Source organism: Parasteatoda tepidariorum, chromosome 9 (assembly GCF_043381705.1).
Source record: "Parasteatoda tepidariorum isolate YZ-2023 chromosome 9, CAS_Ptep_4.0, whole genome shotgun sequence".
Lineage (NCBI taxonomy): Eukaryota > Metazoa > Arthropoda > Arachnida > Araneae > Theridiidae > Parasteatoda > Parasteatoda tepidariorum.
The window spans coordinates 28,206,775-28,222,446 of record NC_092212.1 but is presented as its reverse complement, the minus strand read 5'-3'; the positions used below and the strand labels follow the sequence as shown (position 1 = coordinate 28,222,446).

The 15,672-nt window shown below is 28.4% G+C and overlaps 1 protein-coding gene across 2 annotated transcripts in view; it reads right to left on the bottom strand.

The window, feature by feature from the left end:
• LOC107451602 (vacuolar protein sorting 39) overlaps positions 1-15,672 on the bottom strand; it is a 41,556-nt gene that overhangs the window by 25,448 nt on the left and 436 nt on the right. The window contains exons 2-9 of one of the 2 annotated variants that reach the window (XM_043054184.2): positions 14,130-14,213; positions 12,484-12,551; positions 9,901-9,943; positions 6,438-6,538; positions 5,190-5,261; positions 3,724-3,768; positions 2,931-3,023; positions 442-622 (exon numbers count right to left, since the gene is read on the bottom strand). In XM_043054184.2, coding sequence (XP_042910118.1) covers positions 442-622; positions 2,931-3,023; positions 3,724-3,768; positions 5,190-5,261; positions 6,438-6,538; positions 9,901-9,943; positions 12,484-12,551; positions 14,130-14,213 — 687 coding nt within the window. The remainder of the gene's footprint in view (positions 1-441; positions 623-2,930; positions 3,024-3,723; positions 3,769-5,189; positions 5,262-6,437; positions 6,539-9,900; positions 9,944-12,483; positions 12,552-14,129; positions 14,214-15,672) is intronic. The other variant, XM_071185592.1, reaches the window with a different exon arrangement.

Here is a 15,672-nt window from a genome sequence, read left to right as displayed (position 1 = left end):
TACATTTTTCAATTCAAAAAAGTTTTAAAAAACTAGAAAGTGTTTTTAAAAAAATGAATATATGATGTTTACATCATTACTAGTATATACATGCAATTTTGCATTACCACAAACGACATAAATAGCATGAAATTGTCCCTAAAAAAATTAAACACTGTTACCCAAAGCTAAGGGTATTTCAGACCATTTGATAGAATACTTCATAGTAGGATTTCCGTCTGAGTCAATTGATATTGTTAGCTCATCACTACCAACAGCTGATTACATTTCAATAGATATACATTTTTCAATTCAAAAAAGTTTTAAAAAACTGGAAAATGTTTTTAAAAAAATAAATATGTGATGTTTACAATCATTAGTAGTATACACATGCAATTTTGCATTACCACAAACGACACAAATAACCTTGAAATTGTCCCTAAAATAATTAAACACTGTTACCTAAAGCTAAGGGTACTTCAGACCATTTGATGGAATACTTCATAGTAGGATTTCCATCTGAGTCAATTAATATTGTTTGCTCATCACTACCGACAGCTAATTTTTCATCGGGGAGAAGAGATACAAGTGGTTCAAGTTGATTTCCGCCAGTTGGAAAGAGATCCTTAGTCTCCCCACTGATCTGAAATCCGAGCAAAAATAAATGAAATACGGAAAAATATTTTATGCGATATTTTAAAAAATTTTAAAGAATCAATTCTAAAATGCAGGGCAACATCAGAAAAATTTACAAAATTCTTTTTTGCACTGGTAAAAAACCTTATTGAAATATGAGACACTATTCCTCCAATCAACCGCATTATGTGTTTCTGAATGCTTTTAAAATACTACTCATAATACATGTTAGTTAAAATTGGTAAATAAAATTTTACCTTCATTTAAAAAAAACTGTTACTTAACATGCCATCAACTTATATCATATTTAAGTTGGAATATGTTTGAAAACTTACATAGTTAGCATAGCTCTATACCATTATGATACTTTAAAAAATGCTACTTAACATCAGTTTATATCATATGTAAGTTAAAATTATTCCATAACATTCATTTTTCCAAAAATTGTCAATCAACAATTTTAACAATTTTAATTTTACCAACCTCACAAGCCTATGTAAGTTAAAAATAAAAAATAAAAAAACAGAGAACATTTTACTATTAAAAATTGTCACTTAATAATTTATTAACTTATATGTAAATTAAAACAGTTGTATGATATTAAACTCTTTTTATATTTATGACATCAATTTACATGCAAGTTAAAATAACTGTGTAACATTATGCTCTTTTTTTAAAAATGTTTTTAAATAAATGGAGATTAATAATTTTAACATTAAACAATATGTATAAATACATATTGCTTAGATCTAAAAACATATATATAATTATATATAATAAGTACATTATACAACAAAAAGATATACATTACATTATACAATATGTACGCCCTTTAAATATAAGTTTTATTAGGTTCATATGAATTGTGAGTTTTCGACTTTAGTTGTTGATCAAATGGTTTGAGAAACTACCATTTGTTTTTATAATTTTATTATTGTGAGCTATTTAACTGTAAGCACTATTAAATAATAAGCAACCTTGCACTTTTTTAATGTAATTTAAAATTCATTTCAGTGGAAAAAAATTTCTTTTTCAGCAATTTTGTAGCTATAAATTTTTAAAAAAAAGTATTATAAATTTTATTTTTTAATATTAATGAACAATATGAAAATAAATTTTATTTGCATCATTAATAACTTGTATTAAAATTCAATCTAAGAAAAATAAATAAACACCATTTATAATTCTTGATTGTAAATAGTATTTAAAAACTACTAGTAACTTGTACTAGTACTTAAACTTGTAAATTATCATTATAATGGAAATAATATAATTCATTATCATTGATAACAGTTTTTAGTAATAAATAACTGTTTGTGAACAACTGAAAACTGTTTGTGATGCCATAATTGGCATTACATATTTATTTTCTATCCTTTTTAAAATATCTTTCCTTACTTAAGCCTTTTTTATTAATAGAATTATATTTAAAATAAATCAAAGACTTAATCTTTTAAAACAAACAAGAACATAAAATATTTATTTCTTCTCTTCTACATTAATGTAACGGATACTTTTTATTTCATTACTAATGCAGACTTATGAATTCACTGTCACCTCTAATCGAAAACAAAAATCTATTTATAACTCTTTATTCTAAATTTCCAACTGCTAAATGTTTCGGTTGCATGGTTGTAATAATTCTCATAAATTTGTTGGCGACTCGTGATAGTCAAGGTGTTCTTTTAAACCCAATACTGATATGCTGGTTGGCTTTGTTTTGGCTATGTTATATTTTGATAATTCGCCAATTTTGGATCTTCTACCCATGCTTTCGAGGTCCGTTAAGAATAATTATATTCACTTTTTTAATTTCAAATTTGTGGAGACTGGGAAAGCCCTTGGGAGGCTCCCCTGTCTCAATTTCTAACCGTCAGAAATGATATTCTGGCTGTATGATCTCTCAATAAGAGAGTATACTGGTTTTTATCCTTTTAAGGGATTTTTTTTGGATGAAGGCCATTCTCTGTCACCATTCTCTGTCGCCATTCTCTGTCGCCATTTTCTGTCACCATTTATGCTTAATAAAATTAATTTACATTCAACGATTTGTACATTGTTTCCTGGAGAGTTAATTGTTTAATTCATTCATTAATGGCCTAAATGAACAATCATGAAGTTATTTTCCACTATACGAATATTGGCGGCTACTGACGGAGAATCAATCCTCATCCACACTGATACAATGACTATAATCAATTTAAGCAGGTTGACTTAAATGAAAAAATTATTAATCTCAATTAAAATAAAGAATTATGCAAATTATGATTAATTACAGGAATGTATGAAAATTATGACTAATTGAAATAAATTACCTTCATAAGTGAGTATTCCGATTTATATCCTACACACAAAGATTCTCCACACCACACAATGGTACGAGGGATATCTCTTAGTAATAAATCATCCTTAAATAATAATAAACTTTTATCAATTTATTTTATAGGATAAGTAATAAACAAGACAAAAATTATGCTGATAATTTTAGATAAGAAATTCCATTAACAAAATTCAATAAAGAGTGTTGCAATAATGAAAATAAAGAAATGTAGAGTTAAGAATGTAATAAACATGAGTTATGAGGTAATTATGAAACAACATGAACATGAAATAAAACATATACTATATATATATATATATATAAATTTNATAAAATATATAAACTTATCTCTTTAATAATTAAATTTCATAAAATGAACAGTAAGTAAAAACAACTGTGATCTAATACTAACAAAATTTGATGATAAATTATTATTATTTTATATTTCATATATATATATTTATTTCATTATTTTTTAGAGAGCAACAAGCCAAAGTTTCTCTTGAAAAATACTATGTATTACTAATATAGATGTAAAACAAATACAACATATTTTAATTTTAAGTTGTTTTTAACTAATATTGCTTAAAACCGAAAGTTGAAAAAAAAGAGTTAATTAAGTTTAAAACATTATTGATGATTTGAAATCAATAACCCATTTCTCAATTTGAATTAGAGTTTTTACTAAAAAAGTTGTTTTAAAAAATTTATTCTTCTGTTCTTGTGTAAATTTCCTAAAAAATTTTATAAAATATAAAAATGCTAAAACATAATAAAGATCTACTTACACTGAACTCTAAGAACTTTAATATTTTTGGCTTCCAATAAAACAACTAAAATAAAAGGGAAATTATTTTAAAACATGTAGTGCAGAACAATTCAAAATTCAATATATTCTAAAGAAATAAAAAATTTATTAATATACATAAAATTAATTAATATGCATTAAAAATTTAAGACACTTAAGATCTCACAGGCTTTTTTTAAGAAAAAACCAAAGTACACACAATTGATAACAAAAGAAAAACATACCCTAATAGCAAAACACACAAAAACAAAAAGAAATTATCATATTTAAATATTCAATAACACTTTTTTAGCAATTTCTTTCAAATAATATAACAGGATTTATCAGAAAAACAATGTCAGTGTTTTTATTGTGAAGCCAATACAGGCTGCAGCCTCAGCCTACTCAGATTGATAGTATTTGGTATTAGTAAAGAGGTTATTCCCAAACACACGACAAACAGGAACAGGCGTGGTCTCCTGGTCTTCCTCTCCATGTAACGCAAATGCGGGTTAGCTCCATCAAAAGTCCTTCATGAAGGCAAATTTCTCTTAATAATCCAGGAGTTCCCTTGTCTTCTGGGTTTGGTTCAAAACTACAAGGCTATGGAGTTGAACATTAGTAGTCATAAACCCATAAAATTGAGTCGGCTGTTCAATGACGGTAATAAAATAAAATAAAATAAGATGAGACTGGCTGGGATAGTTTGTTTGGTAGGACACTGGGCCCATGTCCTAGAGGTTGTGGGTTCGATCCCCGCCGACCTTAGGCTCCCTGTTTAGTAAATAGTGACTGCTGTCGAGTCACAAAGTCCTCCATGTTCCCACAACAAAAACATACCTCTGGGGGTACTGACACAGCAGTTTCCTTGCCTTCTGGATTGGTTCAAATTTACAAGGCTACGGAATTGAACATTTGTAGACGCAAACCAAAAATTGGGTCAGCTGTTTAATGATGATTAGAATATAAAATAAAAAAATAAAATTAGATGAAGCTTGCACCAAGTTTCTAAAGGACATACAGTAATAGGCTGACTATAATAAATACAAAGCCAGAAAATCTCACAAGATGCAATACATTACTGCAGGAGAGTTATTACTGATTGCATCGATAATAGTTTTTTAATTGATTTACTGACATTACTTACTGGATAAACCTTGCATAAATGAAGCAAAACAACATGAATAAAGCACAAATAAAAACAGTAACTATAGTTTTGTTTCTATAAAAAAGAATCCTGTCGAAACATAAAATTCACAAACACGTAGCAATAAGAAAAATGGTTTAATTCAAGAACAGAAGAGTAACAAGCATGATCAAGAAAGTAAAAGAACACAGATAAGAAACAAGAGGATAAGAACAGCTGGGTGAAACATTTGGCAAATTAAATTTAGAAACCTTGAAAACTGTTTTAAGTAAAAAGTTTATGGATTAACATAAAAAATTATATAAAAAATTTATAGTTACTTGAAGCTTTTTCTTTACAGCCACGCATAGAGTTAGTGAGGGATATACTTCTCCATCAAGATTTTTATGTTTCTGAAAAACAAATCCAGTTTTTCATCATATTATTGCAACATTTATTATTCTTTTATAAGTAAAAACAGGCAAGTTATTAATTATTTACAATATTACAATTGCAAACATTATAATGGATTTCTAAAGCCATAATTTTTATGAAGCAAAACTTTGTTATCTAAAATAATACAATATTTTTATAATTGCTGTATAAAAACTTTAACATCATACTTATAAAAAAAGTAACATAATTCTCTGTATATTATTCACAGTGGCTTATAATTTATAGGTGAAATCCTTAACTCTAGTGGGAAAATTTGAAAGTATAATCTGCACCGTTGTACCCACTGGCAGAATCAACATCACATAATAGCCAACGGGTATTGGCAAGGAAATGGGCTAGCAAACATGCAGTTATATTAAAGGAGCATTCACACAGAAACAATATATTTCACTAATAAGGTTCTAGTTTGCATTTCTGAATTTTCAGATGCAAGCTTTTCACAAGTATTGTGAATGGTTCCTTACATTCTTTTATGGTGAATGAAAGTTAATAGAAAACTCACAATGTCTGATGCCCAGAAAATAATTTCAACAGATTACCAGGGTGCATAGCCAAATCTTTCAACAAAAAATAAGCACCTTTTAAATACTTTTCAAGCACTTAAAAAATATTATATATATTTGAAGCCTGAAATTGCAAAATGCAGAAGAATTGAACATGGGAGTGAAATAATCTCACCGAACTCAGCTCCGAAGACGCACAAGCGAACTCGCAAGTATTTCATCAAACATGTAATATGATTGGCGCTTTCATATGATAGGGACCGAGAGTACATCAAAATAAATTGTGGTTGAATGAATTGTGCAAAAGTTGAATAGAACAATGAGAAAATCTCGATTTTGCATAAGAGGCGAAAATCGACATGGTAAAGAAATCTCATTTTGGAAAAGGGAAAATTAAGCACTTTTTTAAAAACACCCAATGAAAAAAAGCACCTTTAAGGGCTTTTAAAAAACAAAAATCGAAAATAAGCTCCTTTAAGCACTTTTTAAAAACGCTACGCACCCTCGATTACTCACACTGAAGATTTTCATGATTTTTAACAGGTAATATGCACATTATGAGTAGGAATTTACAGTAATAGCTTAGCAGATAGTATATAACATACAGCTAATAATAAAAAAGATACATACATTTACACTAATTGTGAAGAAATGTGCTCCTTTCGTTTTCTGCAAAACTGCAATGGGCGTTAAACTACACTGACTTAGATCAAAAGCAGCAACAGTACCTTCTAAAAATATAAATAAGGAAAACCCTTTAGACAATTTGAGAATATCTTAGAAAATGGTCAATGCATTACATAGATTTAATGATGGATATATATTAAGTATTTTATTTGAGAAGCCATAGAAAAATACCACTTAAATTTTTATTTCACACTAATTAGACGACAATAAAAGCCAAAGTTCGCTACTGCAAAAAAATTCAAATTTTTTTTTTAAATGAATAATAACTTTTGGCAGTACTGATGATGTTTTAAATTTAGATTATCAAATCAGTGAGAATCATTAATTTTAATCAAATAACACACGATGTCAAATAATATTCAATGCTAGAAATTAATTAAAATCATTCTTCTAATCAAAATTAATTTTACTGCACAATATATAGAGAATAACAAATAAAGTAACAATTAACTGCTAGATATAAGCATGTGATAAACCAAAATTCAATAAATTCATATAGCATCTAGTTGCATTTAAGATTCTCTAAAGAAAAGAAATTTGTTTAGATTATCAAAAATTTTGTTAAATAATTGAAAGATTACCAAATAATGAGACAAAATTTACAAACCGTATCATTTATTGTGATCTGGACTAAAATAAACTATGAGCATACGAGCATGTGGATGTGATGATATTTGATCATATAAAGTAATATTAATCAAACATAAAATCACCCTAACATAAATGCTTTATTGCATTGAATTTTAATTTTTCATAAACCAAAATATTAAAATATGCTGAAATTGTATATTTAAACAATGATCTAGGAGTCAAATTCAAAAATTTGCATGCTTGGTACGATGTTATCCAATTAATACCAACATACCACCTGGAGCCACAAAAAAAAAATTCAGAGAACTAAAACATCAGCGCTCACCATACATAGGGAGAGCCAACAAGCATGTGTCATACTTCTAATAGAAAGCTTCAGGGCTACTGGAACCTGTTGCTGTTCGTGGGTGAAAAAAGGAAAGTTCCCTCTCAATACAGTCTATTCATTACAAGCTGGATTTAACCTCTCATTGTGAAAATCAGTATTCTCAAGGTCAGTCTTTCTCTTTGTGATTGTAAATTTTGCATGTTTCTTACATTTTTGGCTTTTTTGAAACACTGTCCCATGTTAATTCTATGGAGAAAAAATTTTCCATTTTTCTAATTTTATTGTTAAAATTGGATTTTTTTCTGCTCCACTAATTTTTTCGTTTGTGAAAATTGCGTATATATTTTTGCCGTTTTCTACAACACCAGTTTTCAAGCTTATGGCTTTTGTATTGAACTTGCCCTGCGGACGAGAATCAAAAGAATATCTGAACAGAGAAAAATATATAACACCATCATGTCAAACCGTTTTGCCAAAAATGCACTTTTGCTCATCCCATGTTAATCGAATGGCAAAATCGCTGTTTCATAAAAGTGTATATAGACCCACGAAATCACACTGTGGGGCACATATTTGGGGCTACCCTACCTGAATTACACTATTGAAATTTGGACTGATAAAATGCACACTCTGAAGCAGAATCTGTAAAATTTAGCATGATTTGTGACAATATTTCACTCAATGAAGTGTTTGACAGCCTTTGATTGATGCATGCTGAAAAAAATGTAAAATGATTGGATTTTGAACTTGGTCAAAGACAATTTGACTGAAATTGCTGGTGTTGAAAGCAAAGAATAAGCACAATAAGTTTACTATTACAATTTATTTATTCCTCCCATTTAATTACAAAATTTGCAAAATTACAGCAAAAAAACATATCATTTGATTACGGATTGTATGCACATTGTAAAGTCGAGGTGACATTTTCATAATCTTGCTAACTGTTGATAATCTCCTCCAAACATTGCTGGTCATTCAAAAATTCAAGAACATTTGGGCTCAAACCGTCCAAAAACGCAATGGGGTCCTCTAGGATCTCTGGCAAGAAATTTTGTTCACTGGGCTGTGGTGGTCACTTTTCCAACACTTGCTGGAGCAAAAGTGGCTCCTTTTGTACAGAAAGTCATGACACAGATCAAAGTTTCGTGGAATGTTGGATAGGCGAAGTCCATCTGACCTGTCAGAATAGACAAACAGCTGCATCATGCCATCTGCAGTCTGAATCACATGTTTTGTGCCAGCATCCACAATCTGTTGCTCAAACGTAAACCCATGGTGCACCATATACAAATTTTGATACTTGAAGCTAGTCTGAATATTTCAGATGTCTTTCAGGCTGGCGGTCTAGTTTTCGACAATACTTTTCCGTAGTCATGGGTTTTGGGTCAAACACTCTGGAATCTGAGATACAAGGCAAAAAGTTTTTCATTGTTTTGGAGATTTCTGGTACAGTCAATTGGCAAAAAATTGTAAGCAACTCGATGATACTCTGGCTCCTTAAAGGTCACAAAGGCTGGGATCTCCCCGTTATTGGCGATATGTTTAAAGGAATCCAAGTTGTCTGGTAGGTTCAACAGAGTAATTTTGGAAGACTGATGCTCAGGGAAGACATCCATGGTGCATCTGAATGGATTACTGACGTTTACTCGCGGCAAACTGATGTTGTCTCTCAATTTACTGTTGCTTTTATACTTTACAGAGCAATCAGAAAAATTATGATCATTTGTGATTGTTTTTCTACTAGTGTGTTGCTTCATCTTCAGTTTTTGACCCAATTTTCAAACTTGTGTTATTTATTTCTGAAGATTTTTATCTAAATTTTTATAGTTTATCATGTGATGTTAAATATTTGTTTAACAAGATGAAATAGTATCTCTATAATAAATAATCTCATTTGTAAGATTTATAATTTCAACATACCTAAAGAGTAATTTAGGAAGATATAAACAGTGTTTAAAGCTTAAGATGAAGTACATGTCGAAAATTGATAAACAAAAATTGCTAATAATAGTTATTATTAATTATATTATATTATTTTATAATTATGCTAATTATTGAAAATGAATGAGCATAAGTGTATTAATTTAGTGTGTAGCAATTATTTCAGTAGGATAAAATTATCCATTATATGCTGAAATTATTGATCAAGTAGTGTTTAGTTGTTTGTTTTTTTAAATCATTTATAAATTCTCCGATACATTCTAAAATTTAACCAAAAAAAAATTTTAAAGAAATTTTTGAATTACTTAATTTTTTTTTTTCAGTTTTCTTTGTATTTGTATTCCAACTAATATCACAAACGGTATTATTATTCCTGTGTGTAATATTTTGACAAGGTTGAAAGTTACTTAAAAATTGAATGCAAATATGTGAAGTATAAATATGAAAGTGTATTGCATCAAAACAGTTTACCTGTTCTCTCATCTAAAAGTGAGTAATTAAATACAAATCTAATGCATTAAACAAAGATCTCAATTCTTAACATACCTGCAAGGCATATTAGCATTTGAAATTCAGGTACAACTTGCAACTAAAAAGATATAGGATACATATTATAATATAAGAAAAATATGCAAAAAATTATTTATAATTTAAGTACATGCAAAAGATTTTACAAGGTTCATACAAAATTTCAGAAAAAAATATAATTTGAGACCTTATTTCTAAATTTTAAAAAAAAAAAATTCTCATATTTTTCTTTGTTCAACATAATTGAGGCTATATTTTTGAATTTAAAAAAAAATCCTTAATTTTTATATATTATTCAAAAAATTTTCAACATGCTTCAGGACTATATTTTTGTTAAATACAAGTTTTTACAATAAAATGCTATTTCTAATTCTGCACATCTAAGATGCAATTTGAAGCTTCTTTTTTTTTAATGTTTTATACAATTCATATTTGATTTAACTCAATAAATTTAACCACATTTGAATGGAATTAAATTTTTATAATAAATAACTAAAACAGATATTAAAATTATTTACAGAACTCTTGATTTAAATACCTCCCCCCTTCCCGTGAATAAAAACTTCCCGGTTTCCTTTCAGACTAATCCCATTTTAGTTCCTCTATCAATAAGGTAAAATAAGTACGGTATTAAGAGCGCTTTCCTAAACTACTGCCCAAAAATACTGACGTGCTTAGTTATCTTTTTACCACCCAACTATGATACATTCCATATTTTCCTTATTTTTCTCTTGTTGAGGGTAATAAAAGAACTTCTTCTCCCCTTTAATGCAGACAAGCAAAGAAGATCACGTCGCTTTTGTTAAAGTGGTGTTTATCTTTCAAGTGTCCAGTGCATCATCACATATTTAGGGGCATCTATTAATCCACGACCCCTTGTTCTGAGTCTGGTATTGCATTGACCAGTGAAACAAATTCTATTTTCCTTTCACATCAATGTCAGCTTATCAAACGTACAATGGAAGAAAGTCAATTAGACAGCATTGGGAACTTAAAGATGGTGTAGTTAAAATTACCCTTTCTTTTACGTCTCATTTATTGAGAAATCGTACTGTAAAATAGCTGAAAAACAAAAATGCTTTTCCTTGGCTGAAAAAGCACGCATTATTGAAACTATTTGTTGGCACCAAAAATGAATTGGCCTCGTCTTTAGGATTTGCACCATCTTCTTCCAAAACAATTCCTAATCAGCAAGTAACAGACTTTAGGGGGAAAAGTGAAATCTACCCCTTACGTAGAACTAGAAAAGATTTTGCTGGAATGGTTTCAGCAAGCACGTTCTGCAAATATACCAATTAACAGATAAAATTTTAAAAGAATAGGCCTTGGAAATCGCATCCTATCGGAATTTGGAAGGTTTTACTGCATCAAAGGGCTGGCTTGACAGGTTTAAAAACAGGAACAATTTGGCATATTGTGAGGAATCTGCAAGTGTGGATGAAACAACTATTGAAGAGTAGAAAAGTAAGACTTTATCAACAATAGTACAAAATTATTCTACAAGACACATTTTCAGTGCAGTATTCCCTAATCTTTGATAAAATAAAAAAACATGAAAATTGGAGGTTCTCTAAGATTATTGAGAACTGTGTTTATTCATTAGATAGTTTTACTAAAAAATTTTAACTATATATTTCTAAGCTACGGCACATGGTTGTATTATTTGTTGTATCAGTTGTATTGTAACACAGTTGTATTATGACAAACACTGGTTAAAACTATGAAAAACAGTTGAAATCTTCAAAAATTGTCAAAAATCTATGCTGGTAGTCTAGAAATTGTAATGCAGGTGAAGCGTTTTAATTATACTTAAAAAGTTAAGTTTATATACTAAAATAAAATAAATATATGGTTAAGTATAAAAACTAATACTATTAGTTTTCATATTAGTGAAAACTGAAATGGAAAGATTTTGTTTTGTTGTTATAACTTTCAATTTTTTTTTTCTTTTTTTTTTGTAAATTTAAAAATTTTTAACTTGTGTAAAATACAAATTATAACATCAGATTAAATATTAAACGGAATTATCTGAAGAAAACAAATGGACAGAATGCATAAATTGCAATATAATACAATAGAAAGGAACGCTGAGGAATTTGCACTTTTAGTAATTTAACTTTATGTTACCTTATTATTTAAGTTTTATTTTACTCTTTTTCTTTATATACCGGACATATAAAGTGTTCCTTTATTAAAGTTGATTAGATAAATAATCGAGTGCAGTCGAATCCTAAACCCTACACACAGCATGCTATTTAAATATCGTTTAAACCATTAAGTAAATGAAATTTTTTAGATAAAAAAAATGTAAGGTTTAAATTTAAAAATGATAGGAACTGAGAGCTTTTTTAAGTAGGTAATATTAAAACTTAATAAAATAAAATTTTAAAAAAACTATGTTTAAGAGTTCAATAAAGATTGGTTGCACACTATATTTAAAAATAATATATTTTTATGCAAATTTTTTCAAATAGTTTGCAAATTCAAGATTTAAAACACGCTCAACTAAAAACTGTGCATTACAAAATAGGTAAAATTAAATTATATTAAAAATATCTTCTTATCCTATAATTTGAACAGATAAAAAGAAACAAATTTAACCTGCACAATCGCTTTCTTTGAAAATGACTTGTTGGACCGCAATAACTTTACATCATAGTGAATGGACCCTAAAATAATAAGTAAAAAGAAATCAAGACTAATAAAATAGTAGTGTCGTTATATATACCTTCGAACTCATAACAATTAGTTATAAAATTTGTTAAACCAAACTTATTAGCTAGGTAGTTAAATCATAGAAACTTGCTAAACTGAATTTGGGAAAATTATCAAAAATTAAAACAATAATACACAACTAAGAACAAAAACATGTTTGAACTTAGCTAAACTTTTCACAAACGTCAAAATATTTTATGCTATAATCTAACTGTTTGTAAAACTGTTGTGTTGTTGTTTTTATGCTTTCCTATCATCAAATATTTGTGTTTTTTTTAAATGAAAAAAATATTTAAAATAAAGACCATATCCAGCATATGGTCAGATATAAATATCCAGGATATGGTCCAGAACATTCATGCGGAGACAGGATGCATAGCCAGAATTTTCAACAAAAATAAGCACCTTTTAAGTACTTTTAAAGCAATCAAAAAATATTTTTAATCACTTTCCAAAAAAAATCACCATTAGGATCTGTGCAGTAATAAAAAATAAAAAAATTTTATCGTTTAAAGTTCTTAATTCTAAATCAAAAACTTTGCACAATCATGATAAAATAACTAATTTCTGATAAATATTGCAAAGAAAGTGGTGAAAATCATGCACTTTTTGCAATTTAGAACGACAATCGATACGGCAAAGAAAAAAATCTCCTTTTAAAAGATAAAAAATTAAGCACTTTTTACGAGAAAGTGGTGAAAATCATGCATTTTTTGTAATTTAGAATGACAATTAATACGGCAAAGAAAAAAATCTCCTTTTAAAAGATAAAAAATTAAGCACTTTTTACAAACCCCGAATAAAAAAAGCACCTTTAACGGCTTTTAAAAAACGTAAATCAAATCTTTTTAAAAACCCTGAGAGACGTGAGCAGCAGAAGATAGAGTTTATTCAATGTTTCCCATTGCAACATCTTCAGTTAAGCATTACACTGACCATATACAATTTATTCGTTAATTCAAGGATTGGTCCACTTTTTTAGAAAAATTTTTCTATTAAATCCAAGTTTTACTTACAACTAAAGAGTTTTATAAGTATTTTTTAACATTAAAACAATTGTTTTTTAAAACTTTTTTCCATTATTTATTGAATCTTGTTATATAAGGGCTTGCAATAAATAAGTTTAATAGTTTTACTGAAAATATATCACTCAAAAATCAATTTTTCTACCAATACAGTTGCAAACTGATGATAGTCTCTTGGATAACACAACTAACAGCCAGTTTTTCAAGACAAATAAAGTTAAGGAATTATATTAATTTGAAATTTTGAAAATGAATACGAAATACTAAATGAAAAGCAAACATTTTTAATAATATGAGCAGCAGACCTGATATGATACATATCAATTGATAAATGATTAAAAAAATTACATGATATGAATTTCTACATAACAATATGAATATAGTACAAAGAAAAAAAAAGTATGTAAAGTATTAAAATTTATTTGAATTTAGATTTTTGAAGCGATCATCTTAATCACAAAGAAAATTGCAATTTAATTTATAATAAAAAATTCATGAAAAAATTACCAGGTTTTGAAGCAGCTTTTGGAGCTGGCACCAACTGGTAATATAGTAGTGTCCCAGACTTAGTTCCAACAAGAAGATAATCATCTAAAATAAATTTCAATATTTAAACTAAATTCAAAATTTTAATCTGAAAACAAATCATTTTCCCCTGAAAATAGTCCTTGATAAAATAAAATATGACATAACTTTACTTAAGCAATTATGAATATCGAAATATCAGAAAAAGCAGCGATGGCTCAGTGGTTAAGATACTAGACCAGGGGTGGCCAAGCTCTTTGATGGCCGAGCCATTTTTCAAAATTTGAAATTTTTTGCGAGCCGCAATTAAATATGTATTTAAAAGGTATGCAATAAAGGTATTAAATTTCTTTTTATAGAAATTATATTTATTGAAAACATATAAATAAAAGTACAAAATATGTGCATCAAATTTAAATATTAAAAATTAGACACATTTATTTTACTTCTCTTGACAATTCTTTAAAATTTGCTGAATAATTGGTGACAGCACTTCTCAGTAATTCTTTGAGATGCTGGTTAGTTAATACTGATCTGCGTTTGGATTTCACGAATTTTTAAGTGGAATAAAATGATTCACATAAGTACGTTGTTCCGAACATTGAAATAATTAGGCAAGCAGCCTTTTTTAATTCAGGATACTTCGATTCTGGTACAAATTTCCAAAATTCAGTCATCAACCTCGACTTATATTTTAATTGTAGAGCTTGATCGTCTTGCATCTCTATTAATTCTAATTCTTCAGATGCTTTTTGGGTCATAATTATATTAGAAATCGAAAAATCACCTTGAATTATGTTAATTTCAAATGGGTTCAGTAAATATTGAAATATAATAGCACAAAAATGAAAAGAGAACTCGGGTACATTTATCGAGAACCTCAAATAATCGTTAAAAGAGCCGCATGTGGCTCGCGAGCTGCAGGTTGGCCACCCCTGTACTAGACTGTCAATGTGAAGAATTAAAGTTTGATCGCTGGTGGCAGCTTGAAGCCCACAAAGCTTCTGATTGAGGGGTACCAGCTTATTTAGGAAGTAAAAATGGACATTGCATAATACTGATCACATTGCCACCTTCATGACATTGGTCACGAAATTATGAAGCCTTATCCTCTATGAGTATAATTATCCAATAAGTATAATTATAAAACAATAATAACTTAATTATTATCAAGTGATATTGGTTATTATCAAGGTATACAAAACGGTGAACGCAATGGTAAAAAACATGCATTTTACTTTCTTATGTAAAGCTTTCTACCAAATGTGTAAAACTGTGCTATAAATAAATCTTGCAGAAGTTTCAATCAAGTAATTTTAAAACAAATGTTGATGAGTAGAATTTTATTACCTACTCTTCCAATCAAATTACACAACCTAAAACGGTAAGAAGCCATTGAGCCACTATTAAAAGAAGGAAGATCAGTGACATTATTTGAGAAATTATCAAACGCTTGGGATGTTTTTCCTCATACTAAAAACAATTATATATTTTAACCAAGTTTAAAAATTATTCTTTTAAATTT